This window comes from Coregonus clupeaformis, chromosome 8 (assembly GCF_020615455.1).
Source record: "Coregonus clupeaformis isolate EN_2021a chromosome 8, ASM2061545v1, whole genome shotgun sequence".
Classification (NCBI taxonomy): domain Eukaryota; kingdom Metazoa; phylum Chordata; class Actinopteri; order Salmoniformes; family Salmonidae; genus Coregonus; species Coregonus clupeaformis.
In genome coordinates, this window is record NC_059199.1 from 62,203,331 (window position 1) to 62,214,417 (window position 11,087).

The following is an 11,087-nucleotide window of genomic DNA, read 5'->3' on the forward strand; positions in this document are numbered from 1 at the left end:
CTGTTACATAGCATTATGTCATAACGTAGCTGTTACATAGCATTATGTCATGCCGTAGCTGTTACATAGCATTATGTCATGCCGTAGCTGTTACATAGCATTATGTCATGCCGTAGCTGTTACATAGCATTATGTCATGCCGTAGCTGATACATAGCATTATATCATGCCGTAGCTGTTACATAGCATTATGTCATGCCGTAGCTGTTACATAGTATTATGTCATGCCGTAGCTGTTACATAGCATTATGTCATGCCGTAGCTGATACATAGCATTATGTCATGCTGTAGCTGTTACATAGCATTATGTCATGCTGTAGCTGTTACATAGCATTATGTCATGCCGTAGCTGATACATAGCATTATGTCATGCCGTAGCTGTTACATAGCATTATGTCATGCCGTAGCTGATACATAGCATTATGTCATGCCGTAGCTGTTACATAGCATTATGCCATGCCGTAGCTGTTGCATAGCATTATGTCATGCATGCCGTAGCTGTTAAATAGCATTATGTCATGCCGTAGCTGTTACATAGTATTATGTCATGCCGTAGCTGTTACATAGCATTATGTCATGCCGTAGCTGTTACATAGCATTATGTCATGCCGTAGCTGATACATAGCATTATGTCATGCTGTAGCTGTTACATAGCATTATGTCATGCCGTAGCTGTTACATAGTATTATGTCATGCCGTAGCTGTTACATAACATTATGTCATGCCGTAGCTGTTACATAGCATTATGCCATGCCGTAGCTGTTACATAGCATTATGTCATGCCTGCCGTAGCTGTTACATAGCATTATGTCATGCCGTAGCTGTTACATAGCATTATGTCATGCCGTAGCTGTTACATAGCATTATGTCATGCCGTAGCTGTTACATAGCATTATGTCATGCCGTAGCTGTTACATAGCATTATGTCATGCCGTAGCTGATGCATAGCATTATGTCATGCCGTAGCTCTCTGTTCTGCAAACAAACTGGGATGTCATGTAATCAACAAAGAAATAAATTGGTAATAATCCAACCATACTTTTTATCGAAGGTCAACATTGTAACAGCATTATAAGGCCTGCTAATAACCAAACCACGCTATGTTGTCCTATCTCTAATAACCAAACCATGCTGTGTTGTCCTATCTCTAATAACAAAACCATGCTGTGTTGTCCTATCTCTAATAACCAAACCACGCTGTGTTGCCCTATCTCTAATAACCAAACCATGCTGTGTTGTCCTATCTCTAATAACCAAACCACGCTGTGTTGTCCTATCTCTAATAACCAAACCACGCTGTGTTGTCCTATCTCTAATAACCAAACCATGCTGTGTTGTCCTATCTCTAATAACCATGCTGTGTTGCCCTATCACCACGCTGTGTTGTCCTATCTCTAATAACCAAACCACGCTGTGTTGTCCTATCTCTAATAACCAAACCACGCTGTGTTGTCCTATCTCTAATAACCAAACCACGCTGTGTTGTCCTATCTCTAATAACCAAACCATGCTGTGTTGTCCTATCTCTAATAACCATGCTGTGTTGTCCTAGCTCTAATAACCAAACCATGCTGTGTTGTCCTATCTCTAATAACCATGCTGTGTTGTCCTATCTCTAATAACCAAACCACGCTGTGTTGTCCTATCTCTAATAACCAAACCACGCTGTGTTGTCCTATCTCTAATAACCAAACCACGCTGTGTTGTCCTATCTCTAATAACCATGCTGTGTTGTCCTATCTCTAATAACCAAACCACGCTGTGTTGTCCTATCTCTAATAACCAAACCACGCTGTGTTGTCCTATCTCTAATAACCAAACCACGCTGTGTTGTCCTATCTCTAATAACCATGCTGTGTTGTCCTATCTCTAATAACCAAACCACGCTGTGTTGTCCTATCTCTAATAACCAAACCATGCTGTGTTGTCCTATCTCTAATAACCAAACCATGCTGTGTTGTCCTATCTCTAATAACCAAACCATGTGGTCCTCTGTAGCTCAGCTGGTAGAGCACGGCGCTTGTAACGCCAAGGTAGTGGGTTAGATTCCCGGGACCACCCATACACAAAAATGTATGCACGCATGACTGTAAGTCGCTTTGGATAAAAGCGTCTGCTAAATGGCATATTATTATTATATTATATTATATTATGCTGTGTTGCCCTATCTCTAATAACCAAACCATGCTGTGTTGTCCTATCTCTAATAACCAAACCATGCTGTGTTGCCCTATCTCTAATAACCAAACCATGCTGTGTTGCCCTATCTCAAATAACCAAACCACGCTGTGTTGCCCTATCTCTAATAACCATGCTGTATTGTCCTATCTCGAATAACCAAACCATGCTGTGTTGCCCTATCTCTAATAACCAAAAAACGCTTTGTTGCCCTATCTCTAATAACCAAACCATGCTGTGTTGTCCTATCTCTAATAACCATGCTGTGTTGTCCTATCTCTAATAACCAAACCATGCTGTGTTGTCCTATCTCTAATAACCATGCTGTGTTGTCCTATCTCTATTAACCATGCTGTGTTGTCCTATCTCTAATAACCAAACCATGCTGTGTTGCCCTATCTCTAATAACCAAAAAACGCTTTGTTGCCCTATCTCTAATAACCAAACCATGCTGTGTTGTCCTATCTCTAATAACCATGCTGTGTTGTCCTATCTCTAATAACCAAACCATGCTGTGTTGTCCTATCTCTAATAACCATGCTGTGTTGTCCTATCTCTATTAACCATGCTGTGTTGTCCTATCTCTAACAACCAAACCATGCTGTGTTGTCCTCTCTCTAATAACCAAACCATGCTGTGTTGTCCTATCTCTAATAATCAAACCATGCTGTGTTGCACTATCTCTAATAACCAAACCACGCTGTGTTGTCCTATCTCGAATAACCATGCTGTGTTGTCCTATCTCGAATAACCAAACCATGCTGTGTTGCCCTATCTCTAATAACTATGCTGTGTTGTCCTAGCTCTAATAACCAAACCATGCTGTGTTGCCCTATCTTTTATAACCAAATCACGCTGTGTTGTCCTATCTCTTGTAACCAAACCATGCTGTGTTGTCCTAGCTCTAATAACCAAACCATGCTGTTTTGTCCTATCTTTTATAACCAAATCACGCTGTGTTGTCCTATCTCTTGTAACCAAACCATGCTGTGTTGTCCTAGCTCTAATAACCAAACCATGCTGTTTTGTCCTATCTCTAATAACCATGCTGTGTTGTCCTATTTTTTATAACCAAACCATGCTGTGTTGTCCTATCTCTAATTACAAACCATGCTGTGTTGTCCTATCTCTAATTACAAACCACGCTGTGTTGTCCTAGCTCTAATAACCAAATAACGCTGTGTTGTCCTATCTCTAATAACCATGTTGTGTTGTCCTATCTCTAATAACCAACCATGCTGTGTTGTCCTATCTCCAATAACCAAACCACGCTGTGTTGTCCTAACTCTAATAACTAACCAAACCATGCTGTGTTGTCCTAGCTCTAATAACCAAATCACGCTGTGTTGTCCTATCTCTAATAACCATGCTGTGTTGTCCTATCTCTAATAACCAAACCATGTTGTGTTGTCCTATCTCTAATAACCAAACCACACTGTGTTGTCCTATCTCTAATAAACATGCTGTGTTGTCCTATCTCTAATAACCAAACCATGTTGTGTTGTCCTATCTCTAATAACCAACCACGCTGTGTTGTCCTAGCTCTAATAACCAAACCATGCTGTGTTGTCCTAGCTCTAATAACCAAACCATGCTGTGTTGTCCTATCTCTAATAGCCAAACCAAGCTGTGTTGCCCTATCTCTAATAACCAAACCCTGCTGTGTTGTTCTAGCTCTAATAACCAAACCACGCTGTGTTGTCCTATCTCTAATAACCAAACCACGCTGTGTTGTCCTAGCTCTAATAACCAAACCACGCTGTGTTGCCCTATCTCTAATAACCAAACCATGCTGTGTTGTCCTATCTCTAATAACCAAACCACGCTGTGTTGTCCTATCTCTAATAACCAAACCATGCTGTGTTGTCCTATCTCTAATAACCTAATCATGCTGTTTTGTCCTAGCTCTAATAACCAAATCACGCTGTGTTATCCTATCTCTAATAACCAAACCATGCTGTGTTGTCCTAGCTCTAATAACCATGCTGTGTTGTCCTAGCTCTAATAACCAAACCATGCTGTGTTGTCCTAGCTCTAATAACCAAACCATGCTGTGTTGTCCTATCTCTAATAACCACACCACGCTGTGTTGTCCTAGCTCTAATAACCAAACCATGCTGTGTTGTCCTATCTCTAATAACCAAACCTTGCTGTGTTGTCCTAGCTCTAATAACCATGCTGTGTTGTCCTAGCTCTAATAACCAAACCATGCATGTGTTGTCCTAGCTCTAATAACCAAACCATGCTGTGTTGTCCTATCTCTAATAACCAAACCATGCTGTTTGTCCTATCTCTAATAACCACACCACGCTGTGTTGTCCTAGCTCTAATAACCAAACCATGCTGTGTTGTCCTATCTCTAATAACCAAACCATGCTGTGTTTTCCTATCTCTAATAACCAAACCACGCTGTGTTGTCCTAGCTCTAATAACCAAACCACGCTGTGTTGCCCTATCTCTAATAACCAAACCATGCTATGTTGACCTATCTCTAATAACCAAATCATGCTGTTTTGTCCTAGCTCTAAAAACCAAACCATGCTGTGTTGTCCTATCTCTAATAACCAAGTCATGCTGTGTTGTCCTAGCTCTAATAACCATGCTGTGTTGTCCTAGCTCTAATAACCAAACCATGCTGTGTTGTCCTATCTCTAATAACCATGCTGTGTTGTCCTATCTCTAATAACCAAACCATGCTGTGTTTTCCTATCTCTAATAACCAAACCATGCTGTGTTTTCCTATCTCTAATAACCAAACCATGCTGTGTTGTCCTAGCTCTATTTACCATGCTGTGTTGTCCTATCTCTAATAACCAAACCATGCTGTGTTGTCCTATCTCTAATAACCAAACCATGCTGTGTTGTCCGATCTCTAATAACCAAACCACGCTGTGTTGCGCTGTCTCTAATAACCAAACCTTGCTGTGTTGTTCTATCTCTAATAACCAAACCATGCTGTGTTGTCCTATCTCTAATAACCAAACCATGCTGTGTTGTCCTATCTCTAATAACCACACCACGCTGTGTTGTCCTAGCTCTAATAACCAAACCACGCTGTGTTGCCCTATCTCTAATAACCAAACCATGCTGTGTTGTCCTATCTCTAATAACCAAACCACGATGTGTTGTCCTATCTCTAATAACCAAACCATGCTGTGTTGTCCTATCTCTAATAACCAAATCATGCTGTTTTGTCCTAGCTCTAATAACCAAATCACGCTGTGTTATCCTATCTCTAATAACCAAACCATGCTGTGTTGTCCTAGATCTAATAACCATGCTGTGTTGTCCTAGCTCTAATAACCAAACCATGCTGTGTTGTCCTATCTCTAATAACCACACCACGCTGTGTTGTCCTAGCTTAATAACCAAACCATGCTGTGTTGTCCTAGCTCTAATAACCAAATCACGCTGTGTTATCCTATCTCTAATAACCAAACCATGCTGTGTTGCCCTATCTCTAATAACCAAACCATGCTGTGTTGTCCTATCTCTAATAACCAAACCACGATGTGTTGTCCTATCTCTAATAACCAATCCATGTTGTGTTGTCCTAGCTCTAATAACCAAATCACGCTGTGTTATCCTATCTCTAATAACCAAACCATGCTGTGTTGTCCTAGCTCTAATAACCATGCTGTGTTGTCCTAGCTCTAATAACCAAACCATGCTGTGTTGTCCTAGCTCTAATAACCAAACCATGCTGTGTTGTCCTATCTCTAATAACCACACCACGCTGTGTTGTCCTAGCTCTAATAACCAAACCATGCTGTGTTGTCCTAGCTCTAATAACCAAATCATGCTGTTTTGTCCTAGCTCTAATAACCAAACCATGCTGTGTTGTCCTATCTCTAATAACCAAACCATGCTGTGTTGTCCTAGCTCTAATAACCATGCTGTGTTGTCCTAGCTCTAATAACCAAACCTTGCTGTGTTGTCCTATCTCTAATAACCAAACCATGCTGTGTTGTCCTATCTCTAATAACCAAACCACGCTGTGTTGTCCTATCTCTAATAACCACACCACGCTGTGTTGTCCTAGCTCTAATAACAAAACCATGCTGTGTTGTCCTATCTCTAATAACCATGCTGTGTTGTCCTATCTCTAATAACCAAACCATGCTGTGTTGTCCTATCTCTAATAACCAAAACATGCTGTGTTGTCCTATCTCTAATAACCAAACCATGCTGTGTTGTCCTAGCTCTATTAACCATGCTGTGTTGTCCGATCTCTAATAACCAAACCACGCTGTGTTGCCCTGTCTCTAATAACCAAACATTGCTGTGTTTTCCTATCTCTAATAACCAAACCATGCTGTGTTGTCCTATCTCTAATAACCAAACCATGCTGTGTTGTCCTATCTCTAATAACCAAACCATGCTGTGTTGTCCTAGCTCTATTAACCATGCTGTGTTGTCCTATCTCTAATAACCAAACCATGCTGTGTTGTCCGAACTCTAATAACCAAACCACGCTGTGTTGTCCTAGCTCTAATAACCAAACCATGCTGTGTTGTCCTAGCTCTATTAACCATGCTGTGTTGTCCTATCTCTAATAACCAAACCATGCTGTGTTGTCTTATCTCTAATAACCAAACCATGCTGTGTTTTCATATCTCTAATAACCAAACCACGCTGTGTTGTCCTACCTCTAATAACCAAACCACGCTGTGTTGCCCTAGCTCTAGTAACCAAACCACGCTGTGTTGCCCTATCTCTAATAACCAAACCAGGCTGTGTTGTCCTAGCTCTATTAACCATGCTGTGTTGTCCTATCTCTAATAACCAAACCATGCTGTGTTGTCCTATCTCTAATAACCAAACCATGCTGTGTTGTCCGATCTCTAATAACCAAACCACGCTGTGTTGCCCTGTCTCTAATAACCAAACCTTGCTGTGTTGTCCTATCTCTAATAACCAAACCATGCTGTGTTGTCCTATCTCTTAATAACCATGCTGTGTTGTCCTATCTCTAATAACCAAACCATGCTGTGTTGTCCTATCTCTAATAACCAAAACATGCTGTGTTGTCCTATCTCTAATAACCAAACCATGCTGTGTTGTCCTAGCTCTATTAACCATGCTGGTATGTCCTATCTCTAATAACCAAACCATGCTGTGTTGTCCTATCTCTAATAACCAAACCATGCTGTGTTGTCCGAACTCTAATAACCAAACCACGCTGTGTTGTCTTATCTCTAATAACCAAACCATGCTGTGTTTTCATATCTCTAATAACCAAACCACGCTGTGTTGTCCTACCTCTAATAACCAAACCACGCTGTGTTGCCCTAGCTCTAATAACCAAACCATGCTGTGTTGCCCTATCTCTAATAACCAAACCACGCTGTGTTGCCCTATCTCTAATAACCAAACCACGCTGTGTTGCCCTATCTCTAATAACCAAACCATGCTGTGTTGTCCTATCTCTAATAATCAAATCATGCTGTTTTCTCATAGCTCTAATAACCAAATCACGCTGTGTTGTCCTATCTCTAATAACCAAACAATGCTGTGTTGTCCTAGCTCTAATAACCACGCTTTGTTGCTCTATCTCTAATAACCAAACCATGCTGTGTTGTCCTATCTCTAATTACCAAACCACGCTGTGTTGTCCGATCTCTAATAACCAAACCACGCTGTGTTGTCCTATCTCTAATAACCAAACCACGCTGTGTTGTCCTATCTCTAATAACCATGCTGTGTTGTCGATCTCTAATAACCAAACCATGCTGTGTTGTCCTATCTCTAATAACCAAAACCTGCTGTGTTGTCCTATCTCTAATAACCACGCTTTGTTGCTCTATCTCTAATAACCAAACCATGCTGTGTTGTCCTATCTCTAATTACCAAACCACGCTGTGTTGTCCGATCTCTAATAACCAAACCACGCTGTGTTGTCCTATCTCTAATAACCAAACCACGCTGTGTTGTCCTATCTCTAATAACCATGCTGTGTTGTCCTAGCTCTAATTACCAAACCATGCTGTGTTGTCCTAGCTCTAATTACCAAACCACGCTGTGTTGTCCGATCTCTAATAACCAAACCACACTGTGTTGTCCGATCTCTAATAACCAAACCACACTGTGTTGTCCGATCTCTAATAACCAAACCATGCTGTGTTGTCCTAGCTCTAATTACCATGCTGTGTTGTCCTATCTCTAATAACCAAACCACGCTGTGTTGTCCGATCTCTAATAACCAAACCACACTGTGTTGTCCGATCTCTAATAACCAAACCACACTGTGTTGTCCGATCTCTAAAAACCAAACCACACTGTGTTGTTCTAGCTCTATTAACCATGCTGTGTTGTCCTAGCTCTAATAACCAAATCATGCTGTGTTGTCCTATCTCTTATAACCAAAACATGATGTGTTGTCCTATCTCTAATAACCAAACCATGCTGTGTTGTCCTAGCTCTATTAACCATGCTGTGTTGTCCTATCTCTAATAACCAAACCATGCTGTGTTGTCCTATCTCTATTAACCATGCTGTGTTGTCCTATCTCTAATAACCAAACCACGCTGTGTTGCCCTATCTCTAATAACCTAACCATGCTGTGTTGTCCTATCTCTAATAACCAAACCACGCTGTGTTGTCCTATCTCTAATAACCATGCTGTGTCTTTAAGCATGATGGCCCTTTGTCCTTCATAGAAGCTGAAATATCTTCTGATAAAAAAATAAGTTGCTAACAACCAACCCATGTTCTTTATAGGACAGCATTGTAAGGTCTACTAATAATAGATTGATAGGAGTCAGGAGTCGTTGTCGCAAAGGAGGAGGAGAGATCAGGTGGCAACATTCTAGCCAATGAGAGGGCAGATACATGTGTGAACAACAGACACAATTCTGATATTAAATACTTTTTCTCAAAGTTGCCAAGATGCCACATGCATCCACTTTTAGCAGTACATTCGTAACAATCTAAAGATTACAGAACTTCTATTGGAATTATCAACCACATTTATTAATTTTTTACAAATCTGCCACTCTCTCATAGACCGCCATATAAAAAAATCCCCACTTGGTCTGCTTATCGCTGTATTCCCGCCTGAACACATTTTTAAGGGAGTGGAGCCTCTTGCTTTGCCTCTGCCTCTCTGTTAATAACCCATGCTCTCTGTTGTCCTGTAGGACCCATGTGAAGCTGGAAGGCCTGGAGGACTGCAGGATTCTAGAAGGAGATGATGACTCCATGTCAGAAACCCACGGCTGCCCAGCCTACGTCAGCCCAGAGATCCTCAATGGCTCCAGCTCCTACTCCGGGAAGCAGGCGGACGTCTGGTCGCTAGGGGTGATGCTCTACACCATGCTGGTGGGACGCTACCCTTTCCACGACCCAGACCCAGCTACCCTCTTCTCCAAGATCCTCTGGGGCAAGTGCTGCCTTCCCGAGAGCCTCTCTCCCAGGGCCAAGTGCCTGCTGCGGAAAGAACCATGGGACAGACTGACCGCCGCCGAGGTGCTTATCCATCCGTGGTTCCACACCACCACCGCCAACGTACAGGAAACAGGGGTCAGTGAACAGGAAGTGGGCTCGTCGGAACAGATAGTGCCTTCCTGTGACATGGAAGAGGAGGATGATCTGTTCTGTTGATCGATTGGGACGAATCACTGTGACTCACTCAACCCCTCGAGTGGAATCGGACCAAAAATTTGATCAAATGTTACCTTCAAGAAGGTTTTTTATTTTGTGGCACATTTTAGAAGGTTATTTTTGTCATGGTTGTATACTGTCGTGTATGAGGTCAGACATAAGCTTTTAACTCAAACGATTATGTTGTCAATATGTTAGATTAAGGGTGTTATTTAAAGTACACCACCCTCATTGTGTGTTGTGTGTTTTCACAATAATAAGTCTTTTGGTGCTAAAAACCAGCTCACCATCACATTATGTTTATTAGAGTAGATTAAAGATACAATCTGCAGTTCAAACAATAACAAAGCGGGTCACCCCACCACTATTTTCATAAACAGCTGAAGGATTAACAGAGTAGGCACTCTAATAGAGGGTGGGAGAGTAGAGGGGTGGGAGAGTAGAGGGGTGGGAGAGTAGAGGGGTGGGGAGAGTAGAGGGGTGGGAGAGTAGAGGGTGGGAGAGTAGAGGGGTGGGAGAGTAGAGGGGGTGGGAGAGTAGAGGGGTGGGAGAGTAGAGGGTGGGAGAGTAGGGGTGGGAGAGTAGAGGGTGGGAGAGTGGAGGGGTGGGAGAGTAGAGGGGTGGGAGAGTAGCACGGGGGTGGGAGAGTGGAGGGTGGGAGAGTGGAGGGTGGGGAGTAGAGGGTGGGAGAGTGGAGGGGGTGGGAGAGTGGAGGGGGTGGGAGAGTAGAGCGGTGGGAGAGTAGAGGGTGGGAGAGTAGAGGGGTGGGAGAGTGGAGGGGTGGGAGAGTGGAGGGGGTGGGAGAGTAGAGTGGTGGGAGAGTGGAGGGGTGGGAGAGTGGAGGGGTGGGAGAGTGGAGGGGGTGGGAGAGTAGGAGGGTGGGAGAGTGGAGGGTGGGAGAGTAGAGCGGTGGGAGAGTAGAGGGGTGGGAGAGTGGAGGGTGGGAGAGTGGAGGGTGGGAGAGTAGAGGGGTGGGAGAGTAGAGGGGTGGGAGAGTGGAGGGGTGGGAGAGTAGAGTGGTGGGAGAGTGGAGGGTGGGAGAGTGAGGGGTGGGAGAGTAGAGGGTGGGAGAGTGGAGGGGTGGGAGAGTAGAGGGGTGGGAGAGTGGAGGGGTGGGAGAGTAGAGGGGTGGGAGAGTAGAGGGGTGGGAGAGTGGAGGGGTGGGAGAGTAGCACGGGGGTGGCAGCATCATGCTGTGAGGGTGCTTTGCTGCAGGAGGGATTGGTGCACTTCACAAAATAGATGGCATCATGAGGAAGGACAATTATGTGGATATATTGAAGCAACATCTCAAGACATCAGTCAGGA

General features: G+C 43.1%; 1 protein-coding gene across 1 annotated transcript in view; it reads left to right on the forward strand.

Annotated features, from left to right (window-relative positions):
* Window positions 1–10,197, forward strand: part of LOC121572220 (tribbles homolog 1) — a 44,477-nt gene extending 34,280 nt beyond the window's left edge. Inside the window, exon 3 of the mRNA XM_041884160.2 lies at window positions 9,317–10,197. Coding sequence (XP_041740094.1) covers window positions 9,317–9,779 — 463 coding nt within the window. The 3' untranslated portion in view covers window positions 9,780–10,197. The remainder of the gene's footprint in view (window positions 1–9,316) is intronic.
* The last annotated feature ends 890 nt before the right edge of the window (window positions 10,198–11,087 follow it).